The following is a 23,874-nucleotide window of genomic DNA, read 5'->3' on the forward strand; positions in this document are numbered from 1 at the left end:
TGTGTGGTAGGCAGTTTGCTGAGGGCAGGACAGCTCTTCTAACCTCCCATAATTCTGCATTTCTCATTTCAGCGACTCATGAAATATCTCATCAAGTGCAAACCTTCAGAATCCACTGGTCATCTTTTGTAACTGGTTTGAGGGTCCAGCATCATGAGCATGCATTCATCTTTTACACAACAATCTGCACTAATTATAGGAGAGAGCAAACAAATAAAACAGAATGAAATCCTTCATTAATCACCATTCTTAACTCATTCTTGCTGATCACACACCGCTACAACAGTAAATGAGGTTCAAAATCCATTTCACTGCAGTTACTGTCTGCTGATGTTGGAGCGCACTGGGAATCACAACCGCACATGCAGAAATAAAATAATAAAACCCATCCCGCTCTGGTCATTGCAGGCGCTCGCTTTAATAAAGGACTGAAATAATGATGACGCTCTAGAGCAGTGGAGGGCCGCAGCTCTGCATAGTTTATCTCCAACCAGCTCCAGCTCACACCGGCTGAACAGTGTCTAGTAGTGTTGAACACCTTCATTAGTTGATCAGCTGTGTTTGATCAGGGTTGGAGCAGAACTGTGCAGAGCTGCGGCCCTCCAGGATCCAGTTTGAGACCACTGCTCTAGAAAACTCAGAAGTGAAGAAATCATAAATGCATTAATTGATCAATGAAATACGAAGTAAATTAACAGCTGATAAAACACTGGAATTAATGAGAACGTGGAGATGGTGTTCAAGATGAGCTGAAAATAAACGCTAATCATCCTTTAATGGGTTCTGAAGATGCCCGATGTAAAGCTGCAGTAAAGACACGTGTTTTGGCCCAGATTTAGTGACCAGGTTTTAATTGAAACATTGGTGCAACGTCATCTCAATGTCACATCACAGCATGACCTGTAATGTTCACAATATTTACAAAACTGCTGTTTAGGACATCTTTAAAAAAAATCAAAAGAAACGATGAGAAATGATGGACTTGAACAAACTAAAGCTAACAGCCACATCAAAGCTATCAGAAACAAACATAATCAAGTGCACAACATACTTTAGCAAGTCGACTGCTGTAAAGTACATACTGGTGAGAAAATATATACTCAGATACGCATCCAAAAATATGGACATCAGAAAGGTCTGCAACACCAGTCAGATACCAATCAGAAAATAGCAAGCAAAGAACAAAAAAATGTACACACACACACACACACACACTGGAGGAGATGAAAGAAACAGAAGAGCGATGGAGGAGTTTTGGCCAACACTGAGCACATGAACACAAATGTTTTGACCTTGAACAGTGACTCTGAACACGGATGCGCAGCACGACACGGAGCCGACTTCACCAGCACGCACACACACACACACACACACACACTCGCTCATCTGCGTGTCTCTCTGAACAGGCTTGAATGATTTCACCTCTGGAACACCATGTTAAACAATATTGATGTCGATTTAGTTTTCGGTTCCACTGAATGGAAATATTGCACTTAATTTTGTAGTGAAATTTCAGTAAAGACCGACAACAAGAAGAAAAAACAACCCAAGTCTGCTGTTGACTGCCCTAGTTTAGAGTTTTGAGTGTGAACGGACGAGCGAAGCGCTGTAAATCCTCCACATGTCTAGAGTTTACACACAGAATTCACTGAATCAGCTCTTCATACTGAGTTAGTGTTACTGGCAAATCGTCACAATCTACAGTAATGGTGTATGACCTGTCCTGACCCTAAAGGCTCAACGCTGACCTCTGACCTCTCAGGGTGACCCTGTCTATGGGCAGACACACAGTTTCCCATCAGCTGCAGCAGGAGTTTACAGAGTCTGCAGGAGATTCAGCAGCAGATCTCCATTTCAGCAGATGTGTGTATGAAGTGTTTCTTGAGGCGATCAGGGTTCAGCTGGTCATGTGATCTCCACATGATTCCCACTGCTGAAATGATTGAGGAACTGGTCTGAATGCGGAGACAAACATGAACCCCTTCCACACGTCCATCTGTTGATGAGGCGAACGTCAACAAAAGAGAAAATACATCATGAAGAAAAAAACACTGTTCACCGAATAATACTGAAGGGTGTGTGTGTGTGTGTGTGAGAGATACACACGCATAAGGCTTTAGCGAGTATGTGCACAGGGCCGTGTTATTGCCAAGTTTCCTGATGAACAGCGAGCTCCACATCATCCACATGATCAGCCCAGTTTCCCTCTTGTTGGCCGTTACAGTGAGAACGACTCGAACCAAACCTCACAAACCAGAGTGTAACGCAGAGACACGACAAGACCATGAAGTAAGGCCAAAACAGCCGCATGAGGACAGAAAACATCACAGCAAAATGAGCAGGACGATGACAAAGGAATGAAAATATTAGTGTTTAGTGCTGGAAGACCTGAACTTTACAGAGAAGCCCAAGAGCTGAAGTCAAGAAGCCTGATCAGCTGGTGAAGTCTAGTCCGACACACACACACACACACACACACACACACACACACGCACACACACAAACCGAAGCTTACAAAAGTCTCAGATGGACTCTTATTGACGGTAACGTCGCAGAGCCGTACGGGCCGATCAGACGTTTCTGCTTTGTGTTTTTGTACAGCTGAAGATAAAGTGTGCATTGAGTTGGCTTGTACATCTCATTATCCTACAGTATTTACACTTCTTCCCATGTTTTACCATGAAATTTCTGTATTGTCTATATACACACTGAAAACATATCAGAAATATTTGGACTGTCTGTGGTGAGCGCAGTACTGTAGATGTCTCATGTCTTTTCTTGTACACTAGAAAAAAACAGTTCTTCAGCAAGCTGTCTGTCTGCCTTCTCTAATTGGCTGATCCAGCACCTGTCAGTCAGTGGGAGGGGCGGGGCCACGCTGAGCCATCTGCTAGAGTGTAGCACCGGAATCAAAGAGATAGGCGGAGTCACAGCGAGGGGCGGAGCCACAGGAGCGCTGCTGTTATCTGGAGATCTTCCTCCTCTTGGGTTTGGGCAGTTTGACCTGACGGTCTTGGTGGACCTGCGGATGGACACACAACATATCACTGCATGGCCGTCAGGACAGCAGAGCTCAAGTGTGTGTGTGTGTGTGTGTGTGTGTGTGTGTGTGTGTGTATGTCTGTGCCTCACTCACAGTTCCAGACATCTTGTCCAGCTCGCTCATGGCCTCGTGAATCGCAGCTTCTAGATGATGGTTCAGCTTTCCTGCCCTGCGGACAGAGAGGCCCACAGTGCATTACACAAGGAAAACAACACAGACAAGCACACACACTGCCATCAGAAAGAGGAAAGGATATTTAATCCAACATAAAGGAACGCAAATCTGCAATAATGAAACACTGAAGCGATAATGACAATAACAAGCATCTGAGCTTCAACACTGGCCAACACCTAACCCGTCAACACCTGTTTCATTATTCCTCCCAGGATACTCTCGTCATTTGTTCGGCCCGATCACTGTTATATGACATTAATATTTGACTCCAAGAGTGTCCCGTTGCCAGATCTTCACTGTCTACACTTTTCAAACCGCTGGTGTCCTGGATCTTCCCCATCGCACTGCACTCTTAAATACTGCACTACACATAAACGCATATAAACAGTATTAATAAAATAGAAATAAAGTGAGCGCACGTTTCCTCAGCGTGACATCCGTACTGTCAGTAATGAAATAATCCAAATAAACCAGTAGAGAGCGTCTGATCAAGAGGCCATACTGCAGCAAAAGCAGGAATATTCAGTCAGAATATCATAATCATCACCATTAGATGATCTGTAATTACTGAAACTCATTCTCCTTCAGCTTAGTCTCTACATCAGGTCACCACAGCAGAATGAACCGCCTACTATTCCTGCAAATGTTTTACTCAGCAGACATTATTTAAGGAATGAATTTTAGAAACGGCAGATTTGATGCGAGAGCAGTGTTCAGCCAGCTTTATGAACACACCAGTGCGACGCACTCCGACTGACCTCAGGTCAGTTCTCAGAGATCTTCAGCTTAGAATAATGTGCTTCACAGTCACCGCTGTCTCCTCGGCCCACGCTGAGGTTCAGGAGGAATAACGGACATTAATCTTAACTAACTCAGTGTTCCCAGCCAAATAACTGTGTGTGTGTGTGTGTTCAACTCGACGTATGATGGTTGAGGATGCAGACACTCACTTCCGGCTCTTCTTGCTGGCTCGGTCCAGCGCCTGCAGGTCGTGTGTTAGTGTTTTCAGCTGCTCTGGCTCCACCTGCAGAGTCCAGCAGGAGATATGTTACTGAGAGACACACACAAACACGCACAAAGACACACAGACAAACACACAGAGACTGTCTTACCTTGGCCTGCTCTGCCAGCTGCATGCTGGGATTGCGTCCATGCTCTTCTGCCAGCTTGTTCTGCCAGGCAGGGAAGCCTGTGATTGGCCAGACCAGCTCACCCATGTTGTAGGGGCGTGGCCTGTAGTGCAGCAAGTCAGCGGAGGGTGAGTCCGGGTGCCGCAGCTCCTCCTCGCTGCTCAGGCTCTTGGTGTCGGAGGGGCTGGGTGCGCAGTGCCCGTTAAAGTGCCCGTTGAAGTGTGTGTAGTCTTTGAGGATCGGGCCATCCAGACTGGTGGATGAGCCGGGTGACTGGTCCTCTGCGGTCAGCGGATCCCCATACCCGGCGCGGGCAAGCGAGCCGTTCAGCTGCGGGCACCGCTCCGCCGGCTCCAGTCGCTCTCTCATGCCGGTGCCGGTGCGGTGGTTAAAGCGCAGACTAGCATCATCAGTGTGGGTGTCGGGGGGCTCGTGGGTCTGCGGCGGCTCTGCTGGACACTGGCGCTCCACTCGCCCACTGGGCACCGCTGTGGAGCACTCCAGAAACTCCTCGCTCCTCCAGAGCCCGGGCTCATCCCACTGTGCCCGCGGCGTGGCGGCACTCGGCGAGCGGAAGAACTGGTGCCCGTCAGCCGCGTCACTGCTTTGCTCCTCAGCGCTCCTGCGGGCGTGGTTGGGCACCGGTGGCCGGCTGTGTGGCGGTTCCGGGCACTCTGCGTTGCGCGGCGCATGGATGACAGCGCTGGTGGCATGAGGTAGGCTGCGCGGCGGCCCAATGGAGGCGGTGAAGGCACTCATGGCACTGAGCGCGGGCACAGGGCTGGCCTGCGTGGAGCCGCTCACACTGCTGGTGATGGTTACGTGCACACCTTTGCCCGCCGCATCCACCACCGCCCTGTAGATGGCATCCACTGACTCCACTGACCCCTGACCTCCTGGCACCACAGGCATGTCTCCCTGCAGCTTCTGTTGACCCTCGCGGTACATGCCCGCTTCTCCAGAGTGCGACACCATGCCAGACTGCCCGCTGTCAGTCACACATCCCTGACGAACGCAGAAAACACACACACATTACATCAACTGGGAACATTAGCTCGGGTTACAGAAAGAAGGTGTTTGCCAGTGGGTCACCTGGTAATCCTGGTACAGGCAGGGCACACTGCTGGATTTGGGGACGCTGTTGTCTGTGAACGGGCCCGTAGTAAAGGAGTGTGATTGGCTTGGGTATGTAGAGACCCCATGCATGCCCTGCAGAGCCGGGTGAAGTTGCTGCTGCTGCTGGTGGTGGTGGTGTTGGTGGTACATGTGCCCTGCGGCGGGCATCATGCCAGCCATCTGAGCAGTGTTGGCCATGCTGCAGCTCAGCGGATTGGGCTCACCTGTGGGCAAAGCAAACGTCAGTTACACACGGAAGCGGCACTGCCCTGCAGGAGTTAATTTCACAAACTGATATCTTTCATCATATCATCAGTGCACATACACTCACTGACAGACACCATTACATCTGCTTTACATGACAAAAACAATGTACTGACAGCGAATCTCCAGTGTGTCGGTGAGCTTTCCTGTAGTCTACACTGATCTACGCTGTAACTGTACTGTAGTCTACACTGATCTACACTGTAACTGTACTGTAGTCTACACTGATCTACACTGTAACTGTACTGTAGTCTACACTGATCTACGCTGTAACTGTACTGTAGTCTACACTGATCTACGCTGTAACTGTACTGTAGTCTACACTGATCTACACTGTAACTGTACTGTAGTCTACACTGATCTACGCTGTAACTGTACTGTAGTCTACACTGATCTACGCTGTAACTGTACTGTAGTCTACACTGATCTACGCTGTAACTGTACTGTAGTCTACACTGATCTACACTGTAACTGTACTGTAGTCTACACTGATCTACGCTGTAACTGTACTGTAGTCTACACTGATCTACGCTGTAACTGTACTGTAGTCTACACTGATCTACGCTGTAACTGTACTGTAGTCTACACTGATCTACGCTGTAACTGTACTGTAGTCTACACTGATCTACGCTGTAACTGTACTGTAGTCTACACTGATCTACGCTGTAACTGTACTGTAGTCTACACTGATCTACACTGTAACTGTACTGTAGTCTACACTGATCTACGCTGTAACTGTACTGTAGTCTACACTGATCTACACTGTAACTGTACTGTAGACTACACTGATCTACGCTGTAACTGTACTGTAGACTACACTGATCTACACTGTAACTGTACTGTAGTCTACACTGATCTACGCTGTAACTGTACTGTAGTCTACACTGATCTACGCTGTAACTGTACTGTAGTCTACACTGATCTACACTGTAACTGTACTGTAGTCTACACTGATCTACGCTGTAACTGTAGTCTACACTGATCTACGCTGTAACTGTACTGTAGTCTACACTGATCTACACTGTAACTGTACTGTAGTCTACACTGATCTACGCTGTAACTGTACTGTAGTCTACACTGATCTACGCTGTAACTGTACTGTAGTCTACACTGATCTACACTGTAACTGTACTGTAGACTACACTGATCTACACTGTAACTGTACTGTAGACTACACTGATCTACGCTGTAACTGTACTGTAGACTACACTGATCTACGCTGTAACTGTACTGTAGACTACACTGATCTACGCTGTAACTGTAATGTTGTCTACACTGATCTACACTGTAACTGTACTGTAGACTACACTGATCTACACTGTAACTGTACTGTAGACTACACTGATCTACACTGTAACTGTACTGTAGTCTACACTGATCTACGCTGTAACTGTACTGTAGTCTACACTGATTTACACTGTAACTGTACTGTAGTCTACACTGATCTACACTGTAACTGTACTGTAGTCTACACTGATCTACGCTGTAACTGTACTGTAGACTACACTGATCTACACTGTAACTGTACTGTAGACTACACTGATTTACACTGTAACTGTACTGTTGTCTACACTGATCTACACTGTAACTGTGCTGTAGTCTACACTGATCTACGCTGTAACTGTACTGTAGTCTACACTGATCTACGCTGTAACTGTACTGTAGTCTACACTGATCTACACTGTAACTGTACTGTAGTCTACACTGATCTACACGGTAACTGTACTGTAGACTACACTGATCAGTGTGCTGTTGTTTACTAGTTATCCCTTTTCTGTTATTCCTGTTTGTCTGCTTAGACAACAATGTAAAGCCTCTTGATGGGATTTAGATATGGCTGTCTCTGTGGTGCAGTGCTTCTATTATCCTTGTCATACGTCACTTTGGACAAAAGCATCTGCTAAATGAGTACATCTGAATCTCCTCCTGAAGCGGTATTTGTGTCTGCGCAGTATAAATGCTGTCCCTGGATGAATATGTGCTGTTCTCCTTACTCTCAATATCAAAATAAACACCCCAAATGAGTGTTGAGAAAACAGCAGTTGAGCAAGCGATCAGATGAAGAATCTCTGGAATTCAGCACTCCTGCAAAGAACGTCACGTTTATTTACTTAACCCTTTCATACAAGCGGCTCATGCTGTCATAAGTCTACTTTCTGCTGACCACTAGTCAAAACACTGCTCTACTGTAAGCCCATCCCATAATGAACACAGTACATGGCCATGATCACAGTATCACGGCAGATCACATCAAAACCCTGTGATCATAATAACATCATCAAGATTATTGTGAATACCTTTCCCTACTGGTTAGAGAGGTGGAACTGAGCTCGAACTACACACTGAACTCAAAACACATTCCCTGCACATCAAGAGAAATCAAACGCATGTGTGTGTTGCATAATCAATGCTGTGTGTGCTGTGACAGAGCGGCGGCCGGTGCGGACACTGTGATGATCTGCTGCTGCCGGCGGCTGCTGGGGAGGTTGCCATGGAGACAGCAGTGAGATGATTGGTAGTGCTTTCCAAGGTATGATTCACTCACACACACACACACACACACACACACACACACACACACACACACACACACACACACACACACGACTGAACAGGTCAGGGAAGATATGTGTATGGTACAACACACAGCAGCTCTTTTAGTGTTTAAGCACAATGAGCACTGGATCTGTGACGGGTTTAAGGATAAAAGCGCTCCACATGCAGATGTTGAGGATCAAGCCTCGACTCTCAATTCTTCCAGTCTATTGTTGAATTATGACTGTGATAATGAGCAGCTGGAGGTCTGGTCTGCTGCTCACCCTGCAGTACTGTGACCCATTAAACAAAGGTATTAATATAATGATGGCATTATTGGACTGTGTTTATTAGACCTTTTATGAACACATTGAAAATATCCAAATATTAAAGTGTGATTTCATAGAGGGCATATTTAAATGTACAACACTACAATACATTGAATTTTCTTGTACTTTTTAATTCTGTTAAGATTTCTTGTTTTTCAAAGTAAAAAGGGCCAGCTTTTATTTAGACGGGTCTTAAGGAAGGTAGGAAACCAACTTGTTTTGCATTTTACTGACAGCAGCAGAGGACATGTGTGTTATTAAATATTACTCACACAGAGCTGCTGTTAATGAGGAGCCACTTCAACAGCAAACACAGGTAAAACATTTCAGACATCAGTCAAATACCTCATCTAATCAAAGCATCAGGTGTCTTTACCTGCGTCTGCCATGGGCTGCGGGCAGCAGGACTCTCCGCTGGGAAGCATGCAGTTGGCATTAGGCTGGACGTGCTGCTGAAAGTGAGTGCCCGTGTGAGCCATCATGTGGTTTGCCAGAGGAACTGCACCACTGTGGTTCACGGGTCCACAGTTGCCCATAGCCGCGGGCTGCATCTGGTTCATCATGCCAGAGTAGTGGCTCTGGGGCTCCACAGCAGGGCAGAGCATGGAGTCGGGCTGCCCATGTGCCCGCTGCTGTACCTGCGCCCCCTCCCCGAAGTGTGCCCGCCCGGGGCTGGCGAGGGCTGGACTCCTGCCCCTGTGGGAGCTGTGGTTACTCAGAGACTGCAACAGCTGCGCCATAGACGTGTTAGAGGGCAAGCGGGCAGCTTTCCTCATCTGCTCGGCCGGCGGGCACGGTGTCCTTATACCAGCCATGTTGAAGAAATTGTTCTCGTGGTGGGCAGCGCTTACGGGATGCTTCCTCTTGCGCAGCGGGTCACGCTGCTGTGCCATGAGTTTGTCCCGAAGGGCAGCGCGCCCGCTCTGAGCCTCGCCGCTGGGCATCATCATGGCAGGGTTGGGCGGCAGCATGGGGTTCAACGCAGTGTGGCCCTCCATCGGTCTGCTGGCATCTGGCGTAGTGAGCGAGCAGGAGAGCCCAGCGGACGCCCCCGTGCCCACCGCGCCACTGCCGCTGCCTAGCTTGTTTTGATTTGCTAGCTGTGCTTTGGCGGCAGCTGAGAGGAGGCTGCTGGCAGGGAAAGAGGCAGCGTTGTGTTGGTTAAGGATCTGGTTCAGTGGCATGCCCAGCAGACCCGGGTGCTCCTTCTGCGGCCCGGCGCCCGCTGGGGCAGGCGGGTACATGGGGTTGTGCTGACCGCTCATGCCACTCATCCCTGCCAGCAGCTGGGCGGGCACATCTTTGTACGAATGAAGAGCCTCCGGCTTGGCAGACGGGCTGGAGGGCAAAGCGGGGCGCGGAGAGCTGATGGCAGAGCGGGGCGAGCGCGGCGGCACCTTCATGCTGCCACACGGGGGCACGGCGAAGCTGCCCTGCTCCGAGGAGGTGGACGAGGACCGGGAGCGCTGCGGAGATGCCTCCACACGGCTCAGCGCGGGCACAGACATATGCACAGGGGATGTGACGGGCGACGGGGAGATGGACGTGGCGTGCGGTGCCCTCTGCATGTGTCCCACTGGGCCCGGCTTCACTGTGGGCAAGGGCAGGTTACTGGGTAGTGGGACGATGGCGGGCGGGATGTTTACATTCATCATTGGTACCTGAGAGTGGGCGCTGGACTGGAAAGGGGACGGGGTGGGTTTACTGGGAATGGGGTCCAGGATGCCGAGTGGGTCTTTTTCGGAGCTCAGCGGTTTATTCTGCAGGGCGCAGGGCGGCGGCAGGGCAGGCGCAGACACAGACAGGGCCTTATGGTGAAACACACCCCTGCTGGAGTCCATGCCGGGCGGGTAGTTGCACAGGGGTTTTTTCATGACGGGGCTCTTGTTGGGCACGGGGGGCGACAGAGGCATGTTAGTCCTGCCCGTCATGACACAGGAGGACGGGGTGGCGGGCGAGCCGTGTGCCAGGACCCCAGGGGATGACAGAGGGACGCGGCTGCTGCTGTGGATGGCCCCAGGGCTTCCAGTGCCCTGAAACCCACAGACCGTGCCACGCAGAACCCCGTCAGGACTGCCGAGAGCGTCTGTTCTGGGGGAAACCGAACTGTCCCCGAAGGTCTGTGCCGGAGGGCTCAGCATGCCACTGTGCCCGCTGCGGTATGGAGACCTGTGCCCGGGCTCATTCAGCCTCTGTCGCGGGTATGCATGGAACCCGTCCTGCTGCTGCTGCGGGCACAGGTCTGGAGAGAAGAGCCGCTGCCCGGCCGCCATCATCGTCTTGAAGGGGTTCCTGCACTCCGGCTGGCCTTCGTGGGTCTTATTTCTTATTGCTCGAGGCGGAGCCGCAGACATGGAGCTCACACCTGCGGGCACACAGAGCATGGTCAAGCACTCCAGAGCAAAACAACATTTCAATTCGAGAGCTCTTACTGCTTACTTACTGTACAAGCTAACATGGCTAATTATACAATCAACATGATTAATAAAGTCATGATGCATGAATTAAAAGCTCTGAGCAAAACAACATGCACAGGTTTACAAAGCAGAAGCAATCATTGGCTAAAGGCTAATCAGATGTCCTGCAGGATTTACTGTGATCAGACGTACTGGTGCCTCCTCCGGGGCTTGTGAGTGTGAGCGCTGGCGGCTGCAGCTCCATGCTCTTATGCAGCGCTGCCACAGCAATCAGCTTCCGCTTGTGGATGCAGAGCTTGGTCACGTCCTCGTCAGCCTTCACGTCCTCTGCTGTCCGCTGCTTCACCGCCGCTCCAGGGTCAAAGTTAAAAACCTGAGGAATCAGACGTTTCACAGCAACACCTGAGTGTCGGCATACAGTCGCAGCTCCACTTGTCTGTGTGTTGTTTCAGTCACACAGGCGTGAGCTGAGGGTCAGAGTTCAGCTCAGTAAACGCTGTCTGCAGGCAGTGAATGTGGAGGATCGACTGGTTTAATGTAATGTGTTGTTCTAATCTAGGCAGTCGAAATGTTTGTCATGTGAATGTCTGGCCAAACATGCGTGATGGACTGCAGCGCTGAGTCAGGGGGAAAAGAGATTATTATAATAATGGAGATGCAGAAATCAAGGTCCTCAGGTACGTGTGTGTGTGTGTGTGTGTGATCTGACTGACCTTCGGGAGGATGAGTGGACACTCCAGGCCACATTTACAGGTGCCATCGGTCAGCAGGTAAGACTTGACCTGCTCGAGACAGGACAGCACTGATCCGCTGGGGCTACACACACACACACACACACACACACACACACACGCACGCACACGCACACGCACACGCACACGCGCACACACACACACACACACACACACACACAGACACACAGAGGGAGAAAAATTACATTTACAGCACAAACATCATGCTATAAGGTGGAAATTAGACAGCTGCACAATAATCTGACAACTGGGCCTTTTTAAACCTCATGAATCTGCAACAGCTCTACACACACACACACACACGCGCACACGCGCACACGCGCACACGCACGCACGCACACACGCACACACACAAACATCACTGTAATACAGTAGTGTACACTAACAGGGTTTGCTGCGATCTGTTTAAAGCGGTCAGACATGTGAACTCTAATTAGCCTGATCTGATGATGTACCTGAGGTCATTAACACATCCTGCTCACTTCTAAGCTTCGAGCATCAGCTCCATTGCAAACAAACATTTGGTCGATCTGTAAACATGACTCGTTCGTCTGCTGTGATGTCAGTGGTATGTGTATTTGCATATACCCCTCCCCCAGAGTACACGCTCCGCCCACCACACTGGATAAGAGCATGGAGCTAACAGAAGTGTGTATAATCGCTGCAGAAACAACGCACAGATGCGCACTCGGCTCCGAGCGTTCTCCGGTGCTCTGTTGGGAAAGGACTCGTCATGTTAGAGTGATTGGTGTGATTGTGTAGAGGAGGGCATCTGGAGGAGGGAAACTGCAAGAACAAATTAATCCAATACAGCACAGATGTGGGAACTAGACACAAAATAAATAGAGAGAGCCAAATAGTGTAAATCTACAGAAACTGAATAATCAAAGGTTAAAGAACACTATAAGGTCTTCAACTAATTACACACAGTTAATCGAAACGCCATGCACTGAATATTACAGCTAGTGTGATATTAGGGGTTAGGGTACAGTCCACTGCTAATCCACTAGAAGATGAACCTCTCCATGCTGTTTTCACTAAACTACAAGTAAAGAGACATTTTAAAAGCTAAAGTAGTAGACTAACACTATCATAGACTGCAGCGGCCATCACAGGGTCACATTTACATCACATTTAGTCATTTCGCAGACGCTCTTGTTCAACGGCACTTACAAATAAAAGGTTAATAATAGTGCTGGGCCGTTATCAACGTTAACATGCTTAACATGTTAAAGCGAGACTCTTATCGCACGATAAAATAAATATCGCTGTTAATCTATTCTCAAAGTTGGGTTGGGCGCTGAGTCTATTCTAGCAAGCTATGGTGACTTTCACCTTGATTTTTTAGCACGGATGTATACCGGACCGGCGAGCCCTTCTGAATCAAATCAGCAGGATGCCTGACTTTAACTGCTGTTCGGCAGTTTCACCTTCACTCATGATCATTTCATTCATGCCGTCACGACAAACTGGGGTATCAGACGCAAATCAGGAGCAAATAAGGAGCTGAGAGTGTTATGGAGTTTACTAACGCATGCCGATGAAAAAAATAATATCCGCATTTCGCGATGTGTGTGTGTGTGTGCGTGAGGTCCTTTACTGACAGCCGTGTGTGTGGATCTTGTTGGAAAATATGGTGAAAAGTCCTCCATGACAGTGATAGTTTGATGGCAGTGTTTACTTCAATAATGCCTCTAATATCTGCATACTCCACATGTCTTAATGCCATTTCTGTTTAGTTCAGTGATGACTTTAGTCAGATTAAGGTCATCAAAAACCGCTGTTTGGAGCTTTTGTAGGCCTACAGTTCAACATTGATGTTTAACTGAGTAAACCGTAAACACAAGCACATCTTATTGAGCATCATTTATTTTCATCACCAATGATCACAGTAGATCAGTTTCTCCAGCAGTTTCTGATGCATTTTGGAAACCAGAGATGAGCCCCTGGTCTAATGCGCCACCTGGCTCGAGAAACCTGTTCTCCAAGACCTATATTTAGTCTTTATTTGGGTCGCACACATATACTGAATGCCTTCGGTAGAATTAAAATGAGCCATTTAATCAAGATTAATTCCAAGATTACTGCGAGATTAATCTAGATTAAAAATTAATCGACGGCCACCTATAATAATATGTGTTATTGAAATACTATTTTGTCCTTTAATACAAGCAGTCAGAACTGTACCTTTAAAAACTCAAGTACAGACACAGAACAACATGAGCATTTATAGCAAATAAACAAATGTAAATCTCCCGCTCGCTTACTGAGCGTTGTCTAGCGAGTTCTTTCTTACACCCATATAATTGGTCACGCATTCAACAGAAAGGGCTGCGATTGGCTCTAAAGTGCTGGTGCTGTTCACCGATGATAAACACTGAAAACGGCAGCGGCGATCACAGCTGATCCATGATAGACGCGGAGTAGAAACTCGCTCTGCAGACAAGCTTGTGTCTGTATCCAGAAGTAACGCTGTAACAGCCGAGAGGAGAGGAAAAGTCACGCTAACAGGTCAGACGTTTACAGTGAAAGATAGAGAAATAGAGTTAACTTTCATTTTCTCAATCGCAGTGAAACAGGGACTCCTGCTGTTCAGTGTCAGTGAAAGACTGGTCGGCAAACACACACGCTGTGAATAGTGCACAGTTCCTGTGTTTTTAAGTATTTGGGGGGGGGTATTTTTTATTTATTTATCTTTTATTTTTTTGGGGAGGGGGTTTCACCTTTATTGCAAAGGAAAGTAGAGTGAATTGACAGGAAAGCATGAGGAGCAGAGAGAGGGGAAGGATCAGCAAAGGACCACGAGGTGGAATCGAACTGGTCGTCGTAAACACCGGAGTGCATGTGTCGACGCACTAACCACTACACCACTGGCGCCGACGTTTTTAAGTATTTGTAATGTTTTAATTAATCACGCTCACCTCCCTCGCCATAGAAAGCTACCGCGACATAGTGCATATGAGATAAATGACATCAGTATGTAATAACCCCCTAACCGATACCCAAGTGTCCATTGAAAAGATGTGTGTGTGTGTGTGTGTGTGTGTGTGTGTGTGTGTGTGTGTGTGTGTGTGTGTGTGTGTCTCTCCTCCAGTGCCCTGCTATCCCGCTCTTCGTTTCTCCTGCAGTTTGATGGAGAGAGTAAAGCATCCTCAGTGTTCAGTCCTCTGTGTCATCTTATTAGTGATGATGCTGATTTGCATGTTTATTAACTGTAGGTGGGCATAGATCAATTTTAAAATCTAGATTAATTTAAATTAATCTAGATTAAATGGCTCATTTTAATTTCTGCCGAAGGCATTTAGAATATGTGTGCTACACAAATAATAAGTCTTTGAGAACAGGTTTCTCGATCCAGGTGGCGCATTAGACCAGGGGCTCATCTCTGGTTTCCAAAATGCATCAGAAACTGCTGGAGAAACTGATCTACTGTGATCATTGGTGATGAAAATAAATGATGCTCAATAAGATGTGCTTGTGTTTACGGTTTACTCAGTTAAACATCAATGTTGAACTGTAGGCCTACAAAAGCTCCAAACAGCGGTTTTTGATGACCTTAATCTGACTAAAGTCATCACTGAACTAAACAGAAATGGCATTAAGACATGTGGAGTATGCAGATATTAGAGGCATTATTGAAGTAAACACTGCCATCAAACTATCACTGTCATGGAGGACTTTTCACCATATTTTCCAACAAGATCCACACACACGGCTGTAAGTGAAGGACTGCACACTAGGGTTTTGCCGACAGACGATAGTATCGTGTATCGACGATAAAGATATCGCCAAGAGCTGAAACCGATGACGATTTTAAAGACGATATTTAGCTCGTTTTGCATTAATGTAGACCTATTACATGTTTTAATTGCATTATTGAATAAAATGAATAGTATTATTGTTTTTAAACATCATCATTAATAATAAATTAATATTATTAATTAATTATTAATATTACAAATATTATGACAGCTTCAGCTGTTTAGATCAATATTACCTGACCGACACTTTTGGACAAAAATGAATTATTCCGATTGCTCTCCTGCGCTCTCTCTGTCTCAGCAGCAGCAGTTAAAGCGTGAGCTGCATGTGAGCGCACAGCCACATCTCATAGCTAAATAACAAAACTGGATTTAATTAACAAACAAGTTAAATAAAACGATTTGTAAAAATGAAACAACTGAAGAAGAAAACCAAAGAACCCTGAAACCAGCTCAAATATTGTAAAACGTGTTGCGGTCGTTGATCATTTGAGACTCCTTTATATCAGCACTCCTGCCAGATTCTCTCTTGCTTTCACAAAAAAAGCTATCTTTTATATCCGTTATTAATAGCCTATTTAAGGTTTTTGGGGACCTATAGCCTATTCTTTCAGTGCATACTTGTCTTATTTGTGTTTAATTCGATAGATATGATAAACACGAACATGTGCATTTTTCAGAAAATAACCTATTTATGTAATTTAAAAATATGTTATGCCTATATTTATTTATATAGGCTATTAAAGTATTTTATTTATTTAAACTAGCCTATATTAAATTACAATCTGTATTTTACCATTGTTTTGGCATTAACATTTTACTGAGCTCAGTGAAAATTTCTAGGTCAAATATTAATATTAGAGTAATAGTCTATCGCCGCAGCCATGTCTAAAATTAAACTCTTATCAGAAAACAATAAACACATATGCCAAGCGCAACATTGTGTTAGATCTCAGCAAATACAAATGTGACACTGTTGATGATTACTATTATGATGATTAGACTTGAAGCCGTGCTGCGCTGCGCTCAATTCAACAAAAACATGCATGAAAACTTGGCGAGTCCTGCATCCGCCTCCCGTCTGAAAGGACCTTAATGCATCCTTGTTTCTTCTGTGCTTAAATAAATATCATTTCATTTGCTTTCATCCATGTATATTATGTCCATTTTGCAGCAGTCCCGTGGGCTGAGGATAATGGCAAGAACCCGGAGTCACCATTAAATCCAGTCCCGCGCCACACTGTTGAGTCTTGTTTGAAATAATTTCAGTGTCAGCGCCTATTTAGCTGTAAGAGCGCTGTGATTTGTATTGGTTTTAATTATTATCCAAGATCAAATGTAATGCAAATGCAGTAGGTTATTAAATAAGTTTTAAAAAATCAGTTGAAAAGTTATTAAATCTGTTTAGATATGGTTAAATATAATAATCAAATATTATATATTTCTATAAACACAACACTGCCGCATCCCCATGCGATAGTATCGTGTATCGGCGATCTCACAGGGGGACGATATGGCGATCTGAAAATTTCATATATCACCCAACACTACTGCGCACACACACACGCACGCACGCACGCACGCACGCACGCACGCACGCACGCACGCACGCACGCACGCACGCACGCACGCACGCACGCACACACACACACACATACACACACACACACACACACAATTCCATTCGGCGTGCGTTAGTAAACTCCATAACACTCTCACCAGTCCTTACTCCTGATTTGCGTCTGATAGCCCAGTTTGTCACGACGGCATGAATGAAATGATCATGAGTGAAGGTGAAACTGCCGAACTGCAGTTAAAGTCTAAAGCCAAAATGACAGAAAACTCTGACATGAAAGCACTACACGTAAACACCTCAATTATATTATCATCTATTATGGCAAAAAACTATAACTGATGTCTGTAAGCGTAGTCAGTACTATCTTCAAAGTAAGTGAAAGATCCAGAAGGGCATCCTGCTGATTTGAATCAGAAGGGCACTTGTTTGTCAGACGGCTCACCGGTCCGGTATACATCCGTGCTAAACTATCAAGGTGAAAGTCACCATAGCTTGCGTAGAATAGACTCAGCGCCCAACCCAACTTTCAGAATAGATTAACAGAGATATTTATTTTATTGCACAATAAGAGTCTCGCTTTATCGCAGCACATTAACGCTGATAACGGCCCAGCACTAATATATATATATATATATTTATGTATACACTTTTCCTGTGCTGTAAAGTAAAATATAAGATTGTGTATGGAAAGTACCATCAATGCAACGCGATGCACCGAGATATGGAATTGAAGCGAATCAATGGCATGATAATCGAAACCGAACCACTGTGAGACCAGTGTAGGTTCACACCTGTGACGCGCTTACACACATTAACATATGAACTGATCTCTGCACTCAGCCCAAACACCTTACCTAAGAACAATAATAGATTCAGAAGAGCCAAGAGTCTTCAGATGGAGACCAGATGAGTTCAAGACCACCATTTACGACTATAGTGAGATCAGATCCAGCAGGAGGTCCTTCAGCAACTGTCTAACCTGTGCTGCTCTCAGCCCCCGCTGACTGCTGGAGCTCAGATGCGCACAGTGTGTGTGTGGTCACATGATGTGTGTTTCCAGCGGTGTAGTGTGGACGGAAATCTGTTCAGAAACACTAGCTGAAATGCCAGTGTGGACGCAGATGGCTTTAAAACTAAACTGCATCAGCGTAAAGGGGCCTGAGCCCTGTCTGTGGATCTACTGAGTTACAGGCTGCAAACTTTAGAGGAAAACAAGGGCAGATTTGTAACCTTTGCGCATTTCTGAACTGTCCACATCTACATTAAATGCAACAGATCTCTTCAGTCAACAGATTACACTAACAGAGTCAGCAGTGTAAGCAGATGTCAAAGGTCAGATGTGCATACCTGATGTACAGGACACCCGAGGCCTCCAGCTTCCTCTGCCAGCCGATGGGCACCAGGGCGAGGGCACCCTCCCGCTCTTTTCCTCCATTCATGTTTATGGTCCAGTGCTAAACTCCTGCAGATCAGGCGCTCATCTGCGTGCCGGCGCCGTGTCGCATCCTGACGCTTAGAAGAGGAAGTCCAGCTCAGGGGGCGGAGTCACAGACGGCACGGCGTCTCAAGCGCAGCGCCGCACGCAGACACAGACCCCGCCGCCGCTGCGGTCCAGCCGGCCGGAGCCATGAGAAAGAGTCTGAAAGAAGAATAACTGAGACCGAAGAAGAAGAGGCGAGGTCAGGAGATGCGTCTGCGGCACTCAGGGGCCGCTCAGGAGTCGCTCTCGCACACCCATGGCTCCTGACGACAGAAAAAGAGAGAGAAAGAGTTAAACACTGATGCTGCGGAGACACCAGACATCCCAAAATCACAGGACAGACAGACTCACACACACACAACCAGCAATATAGAAATACGGCAACAGCCTGATGTGTGACTGTAATAAACACCGCAACAGTCTGATGTGTGACTATAATAAACACCACAACAGTCTGATGTGTGACTGTATTAAACACCGCAACAGTCTGATGTGTGACTGTATTAAACACCACAACAGTCTGATGTGTGACTGTATTAAACACCGCAACAGTCTGATGTGTGACTGTATTAAACACCGCAACAGTCTGATGTGTGACTGTATTAAACACCACAACAGTCTGATGTGTGACTAATAAACACCACAACATCTGATGTGTGACTGTAATAAACACCACAACAGTCTGATGTGTGACTGTATTAAACACCGCAACAGTCTGATGTGTGACTGTATTAAACACCACAACAGTCTGATGTGTGACTGTATTAAACACCACAACAGTCTGATGTGTTACTATAATAAACACCACAACAGTCTGATGTGTGACTGTATTAAACACCGCAACAGTCTGATGTGTGACTGTATTAAACACCACAACAGTCTGATGTGTGACTAATAAACACCACAACATCTGATGTGTGACTGTAATAAACACCAAAACAGTTTGATGTGTGACTGTAATAAACACCACAACATCTGATGTGTGACTGTAATAAACACCACAACAGTTTGATGTGTGACTGTAATAAACACCACAACATCTGATGTGTGACTATAATAAACACCAAAACAGTTTGATGTGTGACTATATTAAACACCACAACAGTCTGATGTGTGACTATAATAAACACCGCAACAGTCTGATGTGTGACTGTAATAAACACCAAAACAGTTTGATGTGTGACTGTAATAAACACCACAACAGTCTGATGTGTGACTGTATTAAACACCACAACAGTCTGATGTGTGACTGTATTAAACACCACAACAGTCTGATGTGTGACTGTAATAAACACCGCAACAGTCTGATGTGTGACTGTAATAAACACCGCAACAGTCTGATGTATGACTGTATTAAACACCACAACAGTCTGATGTGTGACTATATTAAACACCGCAACAGTCTGATGTGTGACTATAATAAACACCGCAACAGTCTGATGTGTGACTATATTAAACACCACAACAGTCTGATGTGTGACTATATTAAACACCGCAACAGTCTGATGTGTGACTATATTAAACACCGCAACAGTCTGATGTGTGACTATAATAAACACCGCAACAGTCTGATGTGTGACTATATTAAACACCGCAACAGTCTGATGTGTGACTATAATAAACACCGCAACAGTCTGATGTGTGACTATATTAAACACCGCAACAGTCTGATGTGTGACTATATTAAACACCGCAACAGTCTGATGTGTGACTATATTAAACACCACAACAGTCTGATGTGTGACTATAATAAACACCACAACAGTCTGATGTGTGACTGTAATAAACACCGCAACAGTCTGATGTGTGACTGTAATAAACACCACAACAGTCTGATGTATGACTGTATTAAACACCACAACAGTCTGATGTGTGACTGTAATAAACACCACAACAGTCTGATGTGTGACTGTAATAAACACCACAACAGTCTGATGTGTGACTATATTAAACACCACAACAGTCTGATGTGTGACTATATTAAACACCACAACAGTCTGATGTGTGACTATATTAAACACCGCAACAGTCTGATGTGTGACTATATTAAACACCGCAACAGTCTGATGTGTGACTATAATAAACACCACAACAGTCTGATGTGTGACTATAATAAACACCACAACAGTCTGATGTGTGACTATATTAAACACCACAACAGTCTGATGTGTGACTATATTAAACACCACAACAGTCTGATGTGTAACTATAATAAACACCACAACAGTCTGATGTGTGACTATATTAAACACCGCAACAGTCTGATGTGTGACTGTAATAAACACCGCAACAGTCTGATGTGTGACTATATTAAACACCGCAACAGTCTGATGTGTGACTATATTAAACACCGCAACAGTCTGATGTGTGACTATATTAAACACCGCAACAGTCTGATGTGTGACTATATTAAACACCGCAACAGTCTGATGTGTGACTGTAATAAACACCACAACAGTCTGATGTGTGACTATATTAAACACCGCAACAGTCTGATGTGTGACTGTAATAAACACCGCAACAGTCTGATGTGTGACTATATTAAACACCACAACAGTCTGATGTGTGACTATAATAAACACCACAACAGTCTGATGTGTGACTATATTAAACACCGCAACAGTCTGATGTGTGACTGTAATAAACACCACAACAGTCTGATGTGTGACTATATTAAACACCGCAACAGTCTGATGTGTGACTATATTAAACACCGCAACAGTCTGATGTGTGACTGTAATAAACACCACAACAGTCTGATGTGTGACTATATTAAACACCGCAACAGTCTGATGTGTGACTGTAATAAACACCACAACAGTCTGATGTGTGACTATATTAAACACCGCAACAGTCTGATGTGTGACTAATAAACACCACAACAGTCTGATGTGTGACTATAATAAACACCACAACAGTCTGATGTGTGACTATAATAAACACCGCAACAGTCTGATGTGTGACTATATTAAACACCACAACAGTCTGATGTGTGACTATAATAAACACCACAACAGTCTGATGTGTGACTATATTAAACACCACAACAGTCTGATGTGTGACTGTATTAAACACCACAACAGTCTGATGTGTGGCTATAATAAACACCACAACAGTCTGATGTGTGACTATAATAAACACCACAACAGTCTGATGTGTGACTATATTAAACACCGCAACAGTCTGATGTGTGACTATATTAAACACCACAACAGTCTGATGTGTGACTATATTAAACACCACAACAGTCTGATGTGTGACTATATTAAACACCACAACAGTCTGATGTGTGACTAATAAACACCACAACAGTCTGATGTGTGACTATAATAAACACCACAACAGTCTGATGTGTGACTATAATAAACACCACAACAGTCTGATGTGTGACTATAATAAACACCGCAACAGTCTGATGTGTGGCTATAATAAACACCACAACAGTCTGATGTGTGACTATAATAAACACCACAACAGTCTGATGTGTGACTATAATAAACACCGCAACAGTCTGATGTGTGACTATAATAAACACCGCAACAGTCTGATGTGTGACTGTATTAAACACCACAACAGTCTGATGTGTGACTATAATAAACACCGCAACAGTCTGATGTGTGACTGTAATAAACACCACAACAGTCTGATGTGTGACTATAATAAACACCACAACAGTCTGATGTGTGACTGTATTAAACACCACAACAGTCTGATGTGTGACTATAATAAACACCGCAACAGTCTGATGTGTGACTGTATTAAACACCACAACAGTCTGATGTGTGACTATAATAAACACCGCAACAGTCTGATGTGTGACTGTAATACACCACAACAGTCTGATGTGTGACTGTAATAAACACCACAACAGTCTGATGTGTGACTGTATTAAACACCACAACAGTCTGATGTGTGACTGTATTAAACAACGCAACAGCTGAGCCCTGATTGGCCAGTGTTGTGAATGACAGCTAAGCTCCGCCTATAAAAGCTGTTGTTGCAGTCAAAAACAACTGTCATATTATAAAAAGCAGAACTCAAACTACTGGCACTGCAGGGTAACCCTGGTGAGTCAATCAGTTTCACTCCAGAACATCAGCAGAGTGAACAGGTGTGAATCCAGATCATAAAAAACACACACCTTCAATAGCACACAGACCCTTAGGAACACACACACTAACATGCACACACAAAGACATAGCCTCAATAGTAAACACACACACCCTCAAAATCACACGTGCATACCTTTCAGAAACACACACACGTACGTACGTACAACAAACACAAAGCATCAAACACACACTGAGATGACGACACCTAATCACATACCCTAAACAACACACACACTCACACGCACACGCACACACGCACACACACACACTCCAGGTGCTGCTCAGCTGTCAGTACATCATGACAGCACGGCCTCTTCACATGATTTTTTCCATCACGTCTGTCAGATGTACACACCCGCCGATCGTGGACCGGTTGTTCGGCGAGTTGGGCCCGGTCTGTGAGTGACAGCAGAGCTGACGGTAAAACACGGAGCAGAGCTGACGGTTTCAGACGTTAATCAATGATTGATCAAAGCGAGAGCAGCGGCGACAGTGTTTATGAGCACAGCCTCTTTACAGGCGCTTATTTCCCATCTCAGAATGACAACAGGAGCCGACAGCCGCTGCCGTTAAATACCGAGAGCAGCAGCGGGCACCGGGCGCTCCGACGCGGCTCGGTTCGGGATGAGCTTCGGGCTCGTTATGGCTGCGGGTGAATCCGAGCGCGCACGCGCACACGCACACATTTACACACACACACACACACACACGCACGCACGCACGCACACACACACACACATACATACATACATACATACATACATACATACAGAGACACGCACACATACACAAACCCACACACCCACACTGCTAACTGCTAAGCGAACAGCACACGCAGCGGCGCACGCACCTGCTCTCCTGCGGGCCGGAAGCGCTCCTGCAGCGGATTCACTCTCTAATGTGTCGCCGCGGCCGAAGCGCAGCAGCAGCGGCTCGATCTACCTCATAACAGCCGCATTCCCGGTGCTGGAGGCTCCTCGGAGGACAATAACGGAGGAAGAGTCCGCGCGGGTTTATTTCACATCCACTCTGGGCCTTTAAGAATAAAAACAAAACGACTGAAGGCATCAACACATCCGCTGCTCCTCTGCGCTCGGGATGGAAAGATGGAGCTCCGCTGCGCGCATGCGCGCCTGACAGCGACCACAATGCACCGGGGCATGACGGGACACACGAGCGAGTGCT

At 45.9% G+C, this 23,874-nt stretch overlaps 1 protein-coding gene across 1 annotated transcript; it reads right to left on the reverse strand.

Moving 5' to 3' along the window:
* Positions 1 to 834: 834 nt before the first annotated feature.
* LOC130230297 (methyl-CpG-binding domain protein 5-like) lies at positions 835 to 23,819 on the reverse strand. Its single transcript, XM_056459255.1, has 10 exons — positions 23,540 to 23,819; positions 18,445 to 18,840; positions 11,722 to 11,824; positions 11,201 to 11,381; positions 8,968 to 10,956; positions 5,440 to 5,687; positions 4,330 to 5,352; positions 4,168 to 4,241; positions 3,137 to 3,212; positions 835 to 3,022 (listed from the first exon to the last, which is right to left on the reverse strand). The coding sequence occupies exons 2-10, from the start codon at positions 18,534 to 18,536 to the stop codon at positions 2,963 to 2,965; spliced, it is 3,846 nt and encodes a 1,281-aa protein (XP_056315230.1). The 5' UTR covers positions 18,537 to 18,840; positions 23,540 to 23,819; the 3' UTR covers positions 835 to 2,962.
* Positions 23,820 to 23,874: the final 55 nt, after the last annotated feature.

This window comes from Danio aesculapii, chromosome 6 (assembly GCF_903798145.1).
Source record: "Danio aesculapii chromosome 6, fDanAes4.1, whole genome shotgun sequence".
Lineage (NCBI taxonomy): Eukaryota > Metazoa > Chordata > Actinopteri > Cypriniformes > Danionidae > Danio > Danio aesculapii.

Coding starts and splice junctions, on each gene's coding strand:
- LOC130230297 (XM_056459255.1), bottom strand. CDS start 18,536: ATGAATGGAGGAAAAGAGCGGGAGGGTGCCCTCGCCCTGGTGCCCATC. Junction 5,688..8,967: donor GCAGCCCATGGCAGACGCAG/GTAAAGACACCT, acceptor CTTTGCCCACAG/GTGAGCCCAATCCGCTGAGC. Junction 3,023..3,136: donor TGGACAAGATGTCTGGAACT/GTGAGTGAGGCA, acceptor GTCCATCCGCAG/GTCCACCAAGACCGTCAGGT.